Genomic DNA, 14875 nt, shown 5'->3' with positions numbered 1-14875 from the left:
TAAAAATAATTATTAAAATTTTGTAAAATCTAAATTTAGTAAAAATCAATTGAGCACCTCTATTTGGGATTTATTTTTTATTAAATTTAGGGATTTTTTTATGATTATAATTTTAATTTTAAAAGTTTTTATAAGATAAAATAGTATTTTAATTTATTTGGGGGTAAAATTATCATTTTATTAAAATTATTTAATAGTGTTAATGCAAAAGTAGTTAGTTGATACAAATGTGAAAAGAAAGATGGTGTAAAGTACGTGTTAAAATTTTATAGTGGTTGGATGAACATAAAGCAAAATAAAGATGGTGCAATGATAATTTCCCTATTAATTAAGGATTTGGATTCAATAATCAATTGATCAGTATTCAACTCTTTATATATTTTTTGTCACACATGTATGTATAGCAATGTATGATTAAGATTTATTTAGTTTTATGTTTCTTATTAAATAATTACTAATTGTATCTTTTTAAGAAGTTAGTAAAAAAATCTACTGATCACTAAATCCAAATCCATTAATTATAATGTTCAATAGAGATAGCTATATTATAGGCATTTACATATTTTAAAATATAAAACAACATGTTTAACATAAATTTGAGGCCCTTAATAAATAATGGGGTCTTGGCAAAGTTGTGTAAGCGAAGAGTTAATCCTGAGAAAGATTAAATTAATTAATTGTTTAAAATTTTTCTTTTCTAAATAATATTAATTTTTTGTAAATAATAATTTTTAGAAAATGGTGGATTCACACAATTCGTGAGGTGAAAATATTCCCACCCTTTGTGAATATAATCTGTTGGGTTTATATGTTTTTTTCTTTCCATTTTTTCTCCTTTGTCTTGCTATGTAAAAATTATCATTGGCAACAAAAATAATAATAATATTTACGTTTGTGCTTTTGACAAGCTCAACCAACCTGCTAGTGCAATTATCATGAATGCTGTGTCTGTGAGAGATGATTTTTTGTTATAAATATACTAGGTCACGTATTGCATGCCATAGTTTTGGGTGGGCGAAGATTATTATTTTTTCTATTCCATTTTTTTTCTTCTTCATAATTTTTTGGAAAACCTCTAAATAGCCGGCCATGCTCATTATCGAGATCTACATTTTAATGTTTGAGGATGTATTTATTGAAATATTGAAGGGAATTAAAATAGTGTGGGAAATAGTAGATTGTTAGATTAGTATCGGTTTGACGGTTAGATTTGTGTATAAGAGCTTTTAGAGGATGTACTTTATCCTCCGTATTTTGAACATGTAATCATGAATATCTTCGACTGATTTATGTCCTTTAACAAAGATTTAATGAATGATGGCTATTTTGAGACTGTTGATAGCATAATGATTGGGTGTATCATTATTGCATTTGAAATTATGATTGGAATTACCAATGGCTCAACTAGCGAAGAAACACGATTCAGAGGAAAAACAAGAAAGTTTGGATGAATGGGCTCGCCTCATCTTTGCTAAATTTGTTCACATTATACCAACCGACAAGTTTATTGGTGTTTTTGTGAAGGATCTTGTGACTGAACTTAAAGCTAAGTGTTGATATCTAATGTAGAGTAGGAATTTATATTATTTTAGGATTAATTTCCTTATTAATTAAGGTTTAGGATTTTTATTTTTTTTTTAGTTTATAACTTTATTTTCCTTTTTGTTCATGGTTTAGGATATTTACTACTAATATAAATATCCTTCTCTTGTAGCCTTTGAAAGCAAATTTTGATTTTCAATAATCAAATGGAGATTCCAAATATTAACAACCCAATAATTTTTATTTCAAACATTACAATCTAATAATTTTTATTAAAGAAGAATACAACATGCCAGCAAAACATTTACACATTGTCGACCAATTTACAATCCTTAATATCTAGAACATATAACCATGAATATCATCGACCAATTTATGACCTGCAACAAAGATTTAATGAATGATGGCTATTTTCAGAATGTTGATAGCGTAATGATGTATCATTACTGAATTCAGAGCTGGTAAAATAGGTCATCAGATCGTGTTCGTGTCGTGTTAGTTTCATGTCGTGTTAGTTTCATGTAGTGTCAAATTTAGGTCGACCCAAACCCGACCTATTTAATAATTGTGTCAAAATATTGAGACCTAAACCCGATACGGAAAAATAATCGGGTTATCCAATAACCCGCTTAATATCTATATATTAAACAAAATTTACATCAAACATTTACACATTGTCGTGCATACATAAATACATACATAATTTATCGATATTATAAAATGTACAAATCTATCAAAATATTACACAATTACACTATTGAAATTATATATATATATATATATAAAATATTATATTATATTATATATCGATATTATAAAATAAATATGTCCAACAATATTTTACACATTTACATTATTGAAGCTTTAAATGTATATAAAATTTTATAAATAAAATATTGTGTTTATATTCATCTTTTCAAAAATAAAAATAAAAGAGATGATCATCTCTAATATTTGAGTTTTAATAACAAGAGCCTACAAATTATTTTGAAATAGAAAATATTATCGGGTCATTGATCGGGTAAATGGGTCAAGAACTTTAACCCTAACCCGACACAAAAAAAATCGTGTCGATCCGGACCCAACTCATTTAATAATCGTGTTAAATTCAAAGACCTATATCTATTTATTTATGTCATGTTCGTATCAGATAATCGGATCGTGTCAAGTTTTGCCAGCTCTAAAGTCTGAATTTGATATTATGGTTCTGGAATTACCAATGGCTCAACGGTTTGGAGAAAAAATAAGTAGTTTTGATGAATGGGCTCGGCCCATATATCTCACATTATACCAATCGACAAGTTTATTGATGCTTTTGTGGAGGATCTTGTGACTGAACTTAAGCTGAGTATTGATATCTCAAAAATTCTGAAAGCATTAGCTTATCACTATGTTATATGCACTTCAAAGAATGTGATTGCACTGGTTGGATTTAGGTCAAGTATGCTGGCAGCTTCTGCTGTTTTGGTAACTTTCAAGATACCAGTAGAGAAGCAGTATTTTGCATATCTTTGAACTTTGTACGTTTGATTCCAACTAACTAGCTTAGAGCTTGTAATGAATGTGTCGAGTATCTTTTTTGCATAGGTTTCAACTTTGTATATTGATTCCAGCTAACTAGCTTGAAGCTTGTAATGAATGTGCTGCTTATCTTTTCGATAGGATGCATATTGCTGATATGAACCACTTTATCGTTCGGTTAACAAAAAAAAATAAAAAACAACAAAAGTTGTCAGGGTAAATTACAGTTTAACTCAATATCCTCTGTGATATGAATCAATAATATAGGGATTAGGGATGGTAAAGTTACGAAATGACCGCTCGCACAATATTTTAATTTCTATTAGTTTAGCCATCACATTTTCTATTTAACTATATAATCAAATGGAGATTCCAAATATTGCAATCCAGTAATTTTTTTTCTTTTTTAAACATTACAATCTAATAAATTTTAGTATTAAACAAAAATATAATATACCAGCAAGACTTATGAGAAGACTGTAACAAAATCAATTCAACCAAGTTTTGTGCCTCATCATTTAAGAATTTTATAGTATCGTATATTACTGTTTGCTATTTTAGTTTAAAGGGAGGTTTAGTAAAGTGGTAGTTTTGGTGGCCGTCATCGATATATATGATGAAACCAAGAGAAATTCATTCAAAATAGAAGGAAACAATTAAAAAAAAGTAATTTCATGGTGAATCCAAAATTGAGTCCAACATTTCGTTGTTTTGCATTATCGATTGATACGTCAAATTTTAAATTCTATGGTATTTTGTTGTGTAAAAATTTCATGCATAATGGCTCTCTAATTTATTTTACAAAGCCACTTTAGGTTAGCATTTCGTAATTGGAGTTGTCTTGATTTTTTTCTTTTATTTTGCACATTTCTATTTACGTATTTACTGTTATATGTCAAACAAACCCTGACTTATTATACAGTGGAGAATCCACATTTCTATCTTCTAATTCACTGTTAATCAAATTTTTCATCATCACGATCGAAGGTGACTAGGACGGCAGGAGAGAAAGAAATCTAAGTGCATATAGCATGTTACATTTATTTTATTTTATTTTTTCTTACTAATATTACACAACACTTTCACAATAGTTCACATCTTTATTTAAAATCTTTATTTTTTCAATGGACTGGGCAAGTCAATAAAAAAACGATAAAGTAATAATAATAATAATAATAATAATAATTAGTGTTCAACTTAACCTTTCTAAATTGGACCTACTGGATGGTAATTTGAGTGGGTGCGTGGAACTTGCGTCTAATTTAAATAAAGAGCGGAGCTATTGGTGCCCCTTCAAACTCCTAATAGAGTACCTTTTATTTGTATTTACAAATGTAACCCAAAATTGAATCAGTTGTTGGCTATTGGCTGTTTTTGATGTTAAAACATTTTAAAGCTTTCACTTCCAATATTCAGATCAATATCGAACATTGAAAAATAAATAAATAAATAAATATTAGAATAAGAATTTAACAACGAAAGGAAGATATTAATAACAAACTTGAGGATTATTCAGATTAAAAGAGAATTTTGAAAGGAGAAAGAGAAGCTAAAATTAAGAAACCATTGTTGCATTACTATTCCATCTTTTTTAAGGGACTGTTAATCAGCATATGATGATTTTGAAAATATTTTGTAAAGAATCTTATTTTGTTGGGTTTATAAGAAGGGGTAAATGGGGAATGAAAAGGGCATTTTTATAAGTGATCAAAATTTTGTAAGGATTAAGGAGAGGTGTCAATACCTCCAATCTAAATAAATTGAGTCAAAATTTGATAAATCTAGATTCAACTTTTTTATATTAAAAGAATCATAGTATCAAGATTCATAATCAACCCATTTAATAAACAAACAAACGAATCAATTTGTTTAACTTAAATTTTATTTTCAATTTAACTTAAAGCAATATATAATATCACTTGAATATTATATAGAATTTTTTATTTTTTAACAAAAATAATTCTAATTTTTGGAAATTATTAAAAGACATAAGTAATTTGTTAAACAAATCATTGAACTCGAATAATTTATTTATTAAACGAGACTCATTTATTTTATTAAATGAGACTCATTTATTAATTGAATCAATGCTTTTATACCCAAATCCGTTTATTTTAAATCAAATGATGTACCAATTCAGACTTAAATTTCTACGGCCACAGGCCTGTGCTCCAGGAAGACAAATATATGTGTAGCTATCACTTTATATTAAAAAAAGATAAAGAAAAAGACTGAAGATTATAAAATTCTAATATTCATGATCACTTCACATTAAAATTACTACCTCTATGGCCCGCGCACCAAGAAGTTAAATTTATGCAGCTATCACTTTACATTATAAAAGAAATTTAGAGATTATAAAATTACTAATGTTCATTATGACTTTACATTATAAAAGAAAATTTTCATATTATTTCATAATTAATTATTGATAAAAATACGAATGTTAAATGTCAATCACCATCAACAATTGACAACAGCTGTCCGTGGACAATCACCAAACTCCATCTACGTAATGCTAAGACATTTGAGTTAGGAAAAAAAGAGACTTAGATCTTAAAGGTTTGAGAAATAATCATGTAAATCTTTAAGTTTTTAATAAAGGATAACATATTTTCTTTTAATTATAATATACTTAGTAGATAGTAATTTAAAAAATTAATTTTAAATTTTTTAATAAATATAAATATAATTTAAATGGTTAAATTTATCTTGTAAACTAATAATATTAGAATATTTTTTAATATATAAAATAAATTCTTAAAATGTAAATTATTATATTTATGTTAATAAAATATTTGTATTTATTATAAAAATTTTAAATAAATCTTTGGGCTAAATAGATTTCACAATTAATAAAATATATGTAATGTATTAGTGGCATTAAAATTATTTTCTATAATATCAAAAATAATTTAAATTTTTGCGTATTTATTTTAATGTTATGTTTCTATTTATTATAAAATTTAATTTAAGTATTTAACTTAATATAATATAAGATTTTAAAGTGTTAAAATATTTTTCTAAATATTGAAATTATTTTAAAATGTATACATTGTTACACTTATTTTAATATTATGCATATTTATTATAAAACATTGGAGTCAAATTTTTTGAGTTAATAGAATCAAAGGGTATTATAGTTAAAAGGGGGTCTTGATATTTTTTATTGAAAACTTAGGATCTACATGACTATTTCTCAAACCTTGGGGATGTAGGTATTCTTTTCACTTATAGTTATTGGGCGTAAATTTAACAATGATTGAAACAGATAAATATCCTCTCCTGATCTGAGTTATCATGAGCTTTTAAAGATCTTGTGCCATGTGTCTTTAAATGATAGTGTATGAGTATGATTTAACTTTTGCTTTTTCTTTATTTATTAACTATCAATCACTCACCTGTATTTTTTATTAGGAGGATATCAGATTATAAGATAATTCTAATCCGAAACTTTTATTCATAAAAAAATAATAATTAAATTTTTGCCTCTAAAACTCTAAGTTCTCTCCAGTTGATTGGTCCAATTATCCATCAAGCAATTGATCATCCATTTACTAGTTAATAAATGATTATCTATTTATTATCATAAGGGTTTGACTATATTGGAGTTGATCTAAGGTAGAGCATCCCTTCACAACCACATGATCAAAGTTATAATGAGTTTTTTTTTTATTTATCACTTTACGTGTGTGACTAAGATTCGTGTTTCACCATAAATCTGTTCCAACATAGCCATAGCTTTATTTTTTTTTTTGTTTTGACCACGAGGTATCCTGGGGAGGGCCCCAACTGTGGGAGATACCTTTAAGCCCGTACCACAACCCAGACTAGGGAGGGCCCCAACTGTGGGAGACACCTTTAAGCCCGTACCACAACCCAGACTAGAAGTCTCCGCTCGAACCGAGAGGCACAGGTTCTCCCAACAAAGGCAACTTCCCAGCGACTCGAACTGGGGAGCAAATAAAGAGTGACTCGAACTGGGGAGCAAATAAAGAGTGGAAAAAAGAGTGGAAAAAAAAAGTTGTTTCCTAAATTACAAGACGATAGCTGTAAACTCTACATCCACACTAGAGAAACACCACGAAGACACGAACATGTTGAAATCATATAGGCAATAATGTTGTTTGGAAACTTTGTTTTTGCAAATCAAATTATGAGCTAAGCTCTAACTAGGTGCCTTGACAAGCTGCAGCAACTTCTCCACCACATTGATCTCTTCGTCATCTCCTTTCTTCTTTATGCTCTCACTCAATTCTTTAGCTTTTCTTTTTATTTGCTGCCCTTCTTCTTGCTCCACAACTTGTTTAATAACCCTTGCGAGGTCCTTTTTTCTAACCCGTTGATTGATCTCCTCTCTCGGTACCTCCAACCCCACACCTATATCAGCAACCATCTTGGCATTAAATAGCTGATCGAGCACCATCGGCACCGCTATGATTGGTACCCCATACATTATTCCCTCAACGGTAGAACCCCAACCACAGTGACTCACAAATCCCCCTATGCTTCCATGCCCTAAAATTTTAGCCTGCGGAGCCCAACCTTGCACTACCATCCCCTTATTATTTCCTTGAATCTCCTTAGAAAAGCTTTGAGGAAGTGCCTCCTCGATAGTAAATTTTCCTTCAGAATGAAATCTCACAACCCATATAAAACTAACCTCACTGAGCAATAACCCACTAGCTATCTCATTCATTTCTTCCTGGGAAAGAAAGTACTCACTGCCAAATGATACATACACAACTGAAGAAGGCTCCTTTCTGCTCAGCCAGTCCATGATCTTTGTATCATCATTATTGTCTGTGTATACAGGTTCTTGAACTAGAGGCCCAACCGGGATAGTTTCTTTTTTTGTTATATAAGAAAAGTAATCCAGATACTTGGATTCGATATCTCTTGAGGTTTTGATCAAGACTAGCTTGCAAGACAGATCAACAGCTTCTAAGAACCTGTCCTTATTTTCGGTGCCGTTCACAATACGATGCTTGAACTGGGTCATTTTCTGGATTTCTGACTCAGGCAGATCAAATTCTGGGAAAGGGAATTTCAAGCTGGAATTAAGAAGAAAAAAAGAAAAGCTTGCAGCAGCAGTGGTTAAGAACGCAACAGCAGCAATGTCATGCTGATAAGCTGCCTCAGCGGCCCATGGTTGGAATAAATCATAAATTACTAGGGTTGGTTTAAGGGTCTCCAGAACATTGCAAAATGAAGGTTTGGCAGCATCAAATGCTGCTATGAGAGTGGGGATAAGACGGCGGGGAATGTTTTTGGTGGTGTGATTATATGGATCATGAAGTTCAGGAAATGTACAAGGAAGTTGGAGGTCTGTAAGTTGTATTGAAGCTGCAAAATTTTCTCGAAGACCTTGACTGATGGATTGTAGATTGATGGAAGTAGAGCAGAAATATATGTGAAAGTTCTGTTGCGAGAGCTTCTTGGCAAGCGCAAGATATGGAGTTATGTGGCCATGAGCTAGCCATGGTAACATCAGAATACTTGGCTTCTCGTTTTGGTGTTTGGTTTCCATGATGTTTCTAGATTTGTGTTTGTAAGTTGCATATTCTCAGAAATATAGTATATAATTACTTATGTAGAAGAAAGTGGAAACAAATGATTTAATTTCATTGGGTAAAAGATGAGAGAGGTAGCAGACACTAATTTCAAACCCTGATAATTGAGATTTGTCATGACCTGGACTTACTGTTACATAAGCGGATGTGGAGCTGGCAAAACGGGTCATCGGGTCGTGTTCGTGTCGTGTCAAATTTAGGTCGACCCAAATCCGACCCATTTAATAATCGTGTCAAAATATTGAGACCCAAACCCGACACAGAAAAATAATCAGGTTACCCAATAACCCGCTTAATATCTGTATATTAAACAAAAGTTATATCAAATATTTACATTTTGTCATACATATGTATGCACGTACATACATACATCTATACATGCATACATAATTTATCAATATTATAAAATATACACATCTACTAAAATATTACACACACTATTGAGGTTTTAATTATATATATGTAAATAATATTATATATCAATATTATAAAATATACATGTCTACCAATATTTTATACATTTACACTATTAAAGCTCTAAATGTATTTAAAATTTTATAAATAAAATATTGTGTTTATATTCATCATTTTAAAGAATAAAAAAAAATCATCCTAATATTTGAGTTTTGATGACTAGAATCTATAAATTATTTTAAAATAGAAAATATAATCGGGTCATTGATCGGGTAAATGGGTCAAGAATTTTAAAACCTAACTCGACACGGAAAAAAATCGTATTGACCCAAACCCGACCCATTTAATAATCGTATTAAATTCGACAACTCATACCCATTTATTGGTGTCGTATTCGTGTCGGGTAGTCGGGTCGTGTCAAATTTTAACAGCTCTAGCTCTACTTTTACAAACTCAAAAAAAAAAAAAAATCAGAACCCATTTACTAAAAAACTCAACACAACATTATAATTTACAAAATGACATTCACGTGTACGAAGAGAAGAGAACATTGAAGAACACAGAGACGGAAAGAGAAAGGAGAAAAACCCTTATTGGTCTTGAAGGCAGACTATGTTGGTGAGAGCATCAGGGCCTTAATGGACTTGCCTAAAATCAGCGTTGGCGATTTCGACAGGGAGGTGCGACGCCAAGTCAATGGCTAGCTTCCATTTGCCAGAACCCGTGGGACCCATTGTTATTACTAGATTTGGTTTATTTGGGGCTCTCTGTTTGCTTCCCCCAATTTCCATCTTAATTTTGTTTTTCCTTCTCCCTCGCGCTCGCAGCACCGCTGACGGGCGTTTTAATTGTAATAGTGGCTTTAGCAACTAGATTTTGTGATTTTTTTGAATCAAATCAAATAATCTGCTGACACAGAGGTAATTTTGTTATTTCAACAACTCTAAACCCTAAATAAATAATTGATCATTTAAATAAAATAAACACCAATTAAAATAATTTGCACCCACTTTGAATAATTAATTATAAAAAATTCACACACTTTAATAATATCAAATTAGGATTAAATTTGAACAATCAACTATAACTAAATTCCAGTTAATATGATATACTGAACTTTTATTAAACAAAAAATTTTCATATTCGTGATAACTCACGAAATTTAATGCCATACATATATGATATTTGTCTGATGAAATTTATTGACGGTGAAAATAATCAGGGGCGGCTCAACCGTTTATGATACCTCAGTGAATTGTATTATCATCTTTTAATTCAATCAAAACTTAGTCCATTAATAATATCTTCACTGAAGTTCACATCTTTTACTGCTTATGCCAGATTTATTAACACTTCCTTTTTTAAAAAAATTGCACTCTATGTGTAAATGACTATTTTTTCAAATTTTGAGGGCATATGTGTCTTTTTCTCTTAGAGTTATTGGGTACAAATACAGTAATGATTGAGACTTTCATTCAAAAAAATAATAATAATTGAAGTTTCTGCCTCAATTAAACGCTAAGTTTTCTCCAATTGATTGGCCCAATTACCCTTTAGGACAATTGGCCATCCGTTCACTATTTATTATATAATCATGGATATTGTTATAATTGGTTAATAAAGAGTGAATAAAAAAATAAATAATTAAGAAAGGTGGCACTCTATGAGTACCCAAAGCTTTTCCTAAATTACAAGACGGTAAGCTCTATGGTCCACACTAGAGAATGGCTGGCTATACACATCACGAAGACACGAACATGTTGAAATCATATAGGCAATATTGTTGTTTGGAGACTTTGTTTTTGCAAATCAAATTATGAGCTAAGCTCTAACTATGTACCTTGACAAGCTGCAGCAACTTCTCTACCACAGTGATCTCTTCATCACCCCCTATGCTTCCATGCCCTAAAATTTTAGCCTGCGGAGCCCAATCTTGCACTACCATCCCCTTATTATTTGCTTCAATCTCCTCACCAAAGCCTTAAGGCAGTGCCTCCTCGATAGTCAATTTTCCTTCAGAATGAAATCTCACAACCCATATAAAACTAACCTCGCTGAGCAATAACCCACTAGCTATATCATTCATTTCTTCCTTGGAAAGGAAGTACTCACTGCCAAATGATACGTACACAACTGAAGAAGACTCCTTTCTGCTCAGCCAATCCATGATTATTGTATCATTAAAATTGTCTGTGTATATAGGTTTTTGAACTAGAGGCCTAACTGGAATAGTTAATTTCCTTTTTTATTAAAGAAGAAAAATAATCCAAATACTTGGATTCTATCTCTCTTGAGGTTTTGATCAAGACTAGCTTGCAAGACAGATCAATAGCTTTTAAGAACCTGTCCTTATTTTCGGTGCCGTTCACAATACGATGCTTGAACTGGGTCATTTTCTGGATATCTGACTCAGACAGATCAAATTCTGGGAAAGGGAATTTCAAGCTGGAATTGTGAAGGAAAAAAAGAAAAGCTTGCTGCAGCAGTGGTTAAGAACGCAAGAGCAGCAATGTCATGCTGATAAGCTGCCTCAGCGGCCCATGGTTGGAATAAATCATAAATTACTAGGGTTGGTTTAAGGGTCTCCAGAACATTGCAAAATGAAGGTTTGGCAGCATCAAATGCTGCTATGAGAGTGGGGATAAGACGGCGGGGAATGTTTTTGGTGGTGTGATTATATGGATCATGAAGTTCAGGAAATGTACAAGGAAGTTGGAGGTCTGTAAGTTGTATTGAAGCTGCAAAATTTTCTCGAAGACCTTGACTGATGGATTGTAGATTGATGGAAGTAGAGCAGAAATATATGTGAAAGTTCTGTTGCGAGAGCTTCTTGGCAAGCGCAAGATATGGAGTTATGTGGCCATGAGCTAGCCATGGTAACATCAGAATACTTGGCTTCTCGTTTTGGTGTTTGGTTTCCATGATGTTTCTAGATTTGTGTTTGTAAGTTGCAATCCTAAGAAAACATAGTATATAATTATGTATGTAGAAGAAAGTGGAAAACAAATACTTTAATTTCATTGGGATCGCAGATGAGAGTCGTAGCCGACATTAATTTCAAACTCTGAGAATTGGGATTTGGCACAACGTGCACTTACTGTTTCAGAAGATGATGTGCCACTACTTTACAAAATCAGGAAAAAAAAAATTACAGAACCCATTTAGTCAAAAACTCAAACACAACATTACAATTAACAAAATGACATCCAAGCGTACGAAGAGAAAGAAGCCACAGTCCCGCTCTCAAGTGTGATGAAGGAACAAATTTATATATATAGTATTTAGTTAGATTTGAATTTCAACGGGTGCATGAATTAATAAAATGAAAAAAGAACGAAGGAAAGAAGAAAAATCCTTTTGATCTTGAAGGGAGACTTTGTTGGTGAGAAAATAATATTCTTTAAACGGTTAAGATAAAAGTTACATGGAGTTTTATTTTGTGTTAAAGAAAAATTCAATAAATAGTAGACCCAACCCATAATTATTTGTTCAACCTACGGATTCATCTCTCCAAAATAATACAAAATATTTTCTCTCTTCAATTCTCTTTGCACTTTACATTTGATTTCCTTTGTCAAAAGTTTTTGTTTCAATCAAAACAGAAATCGAACTGAACCACGTTACCAATAGTTGAATGAAACTCTCTTAAAATTTCTAACTTTTTAAATTGTACTAGCTTGTTGAAGTTCCAATAATATTCCCGGCTTACTTGTTTTAAAAGCAATTAGGCAGGGGAGTATTTCTGAAGCAACAATGTTTAAAGAATTAATATTTGTCAAAAAAAAATTATATTTTATACTCACTAATGATATATATTCTTGCAATATTGTAATCATTATTGGAGTGATCTATCATGATCCTTGTAGATAAACATTACATGATTCAGATATTGATGCATGTGTATTAATCCCACAAATCACTTCATCCTTAATTAAAAGGACTACAAAACAAGCCATCACAAGAACTATTCACCTTAAGATTTAAGAAATTCAAGTTGAATTAACATTAGTTGATTAAATGACAGAGGATTAAGCTGTCTTACAAGCAGGTTATCGTATTAGATATAGGTTATTCAAAAACTAGAAGGGAGGACAAGGTAAAGAGGAAAGACATGAAGATAGAATATTAAATAAGTGTGAATTCACTACATATTAAATTTTTTTAACAAAAGTTTGAAATACCTTTAAAAAAATTACAAGGGTAAAATAAATTCCATGTCGTTCTAATCAATAAAATGATGGTGGGTTCACTATACTGGCGAGAATACATATTGGCACGCCACTACAAGAAAAATAATTTTTTTTTTTTACCAACGTTACTAATTGCAGGAAAAATTTAGTAAAACATATTATTATTTTCGATTGCAAAGATTAGTTCATCCCTAAAAGAATAAAGTAATGTGCTACATTTTCAACGGGGAAAAACGGTTAAAAATAACTTAATAATTAATCGCTAATACTTTTTTTTTGTGGGAAATTATTGGCATCAATTCCACTTTCAATGAAAGGAAGTTATGGTAAAAAATGAAACAATTTTTCAATAGCTTTATCAAATTTGTTGGAAATAAATGATTATTTATGACCACACCGTTTCGCAATTGATAATAGAAGTTTAATTTTGACCAAATATGAAACTGATTGAAAATAAGTAGTGAAATTTTGAAATGTTTGGCAGTAAGCACTTATATCACTATTGTTTGCAAAGGTAAGAATTTTGTAATCGAAAATACCGTATCTTTTTTTGACCAAATATCAAGGTCGTCAAAAGTGATCGAGCAAGATAATTCATTAGGTGGTACAATTTGAGTTATGACATTTTCAACCTACTAAATTTGTGGTAGAAATAAAATACTATTTTCGATGACTTTTAACCATTATAAAAAAATACATTAATATTTACAGCTACACCAAATAATTGATCGAAATAGTATGAAATTAATAAGATTAGCTTAAGGGGAAAATATTGGGCCAATACTATTATTTATTAGTATTAAATATGAAAAAAAAATCAAATGTATTTTATTAGACTTGAGCTCTTGATCAATTGCTTTCATTGTCAAATACTAACCAATTATGCTATCTTTAGAAGATGTAATAGTAATAAAAATTTAAGGGAAATTATTAGCCATATACCCTTAAATGACACCAGTATCAAACGTGCTACAATATTTTTTAAGTGTATCACTCGTATACACTAAGTTGACAAAACACTTCTGCCGTTCACCAATCCGTTAACTGCCGTTTGCGATCGCTAACATCATAAGGGTAATCTAGTCTTTTTTTAAAAAACGACATGTCATCCCATTTACCTAATAAAAAACGACATGTCATATAATATATTTTGATAAAAATGACATGTCATCCCATTTATCGGATAATTGTTAATAATTGCTAAAAAAAAAAGCTACTTTACAACCGAATCTACTCTTCCAAAATTTAACCTAAATTATTGAAGATCTACTCCTCCAAGCTCAAACTTGAATTTTTTATGGTATAATATGTATAATTGTAAATAATAGGTTGTTAATAATTTTTTATGGTATAAGATGAATATTTTTTATGGATAATTATTAATAATACGTACCATTAATGATTCATATTTTTTAATAAAAAATGTATTGTTAATAACAAAATAATAAAAAAAATTGTGTATTGAAAATTTACATTAATTTTCAAGGTAAATTTGTTTTTTTACCTCATTTTGAGTTTAAAGGGTAAAATAGTCATTTTGCTCAAATTCTGTTAAGTTCTTAACGGTAATAAACGGAAAGGTGGATGCCAGAACTCTTTTGTCAACTTAGGGTATACGAGTGATATAAGCGAAAA

At 30.5% G+C, this 14875-nt stretch overlaps 1 protein-coding gene and 1 pseudogene across 1 annotated transcript; both read right to left on the bottom strand.

Moving 5' to 3' along the window:
• Positions 1 to 7141: 7141 nt before the first annotated feature.
• On the bottom strand, positions 7142 to 8641 carry LOC102623228 (flavanone 7-O-glucoside 2''-O-beta-L-rhamnosyltransferase-like). Its single transcript, XM_006471356.3, has one exon. The coding sequence runs from the start codon at positions 8591 to 8593 to the stop codon at positions 7232 to 7234; it is 1362 nt and encodes a 453-aa protein (XP_006471419.2). The 5' UTR covers positions 8594 to 8641; the 3' UTR covers positions 7142 to 7231.
• A 1896-nt stretch (positions 8642 to 10537) lies between these two features.
• LOC102622932 (flavanone 7-O-glucoside 2''-O-beta-L-rhamnosyltransferase-like) lies at positions 10538 to 12099 on the bottom strand (annotated as a pseudogene).
• Positions 12100 to 14875: the final 2776 nt, after the last annotated feature.

Source organism: Citrus sinensis, chromosome 8 (assembly GCF_022201045.2).
Source record: "Citrus sinensis cultivar Valencia sweet orange chromosome 8, DVS_A1.0, whole genome shotgun sequence".
In the NCBI taxonomy this organism is placed as follows: domain Eukaryota; kingdom Viridiplantae; phylum Streptophyta; class Magnoliopsida; order Sapindales; family Rutaceae; genus Citrus; species Citrus sinensis.
The sequence above is the reverse complement of the archived record's forward strand: the minus strand, read 5'-3'. Positions and strand labels throughout refer to the sequence as shown.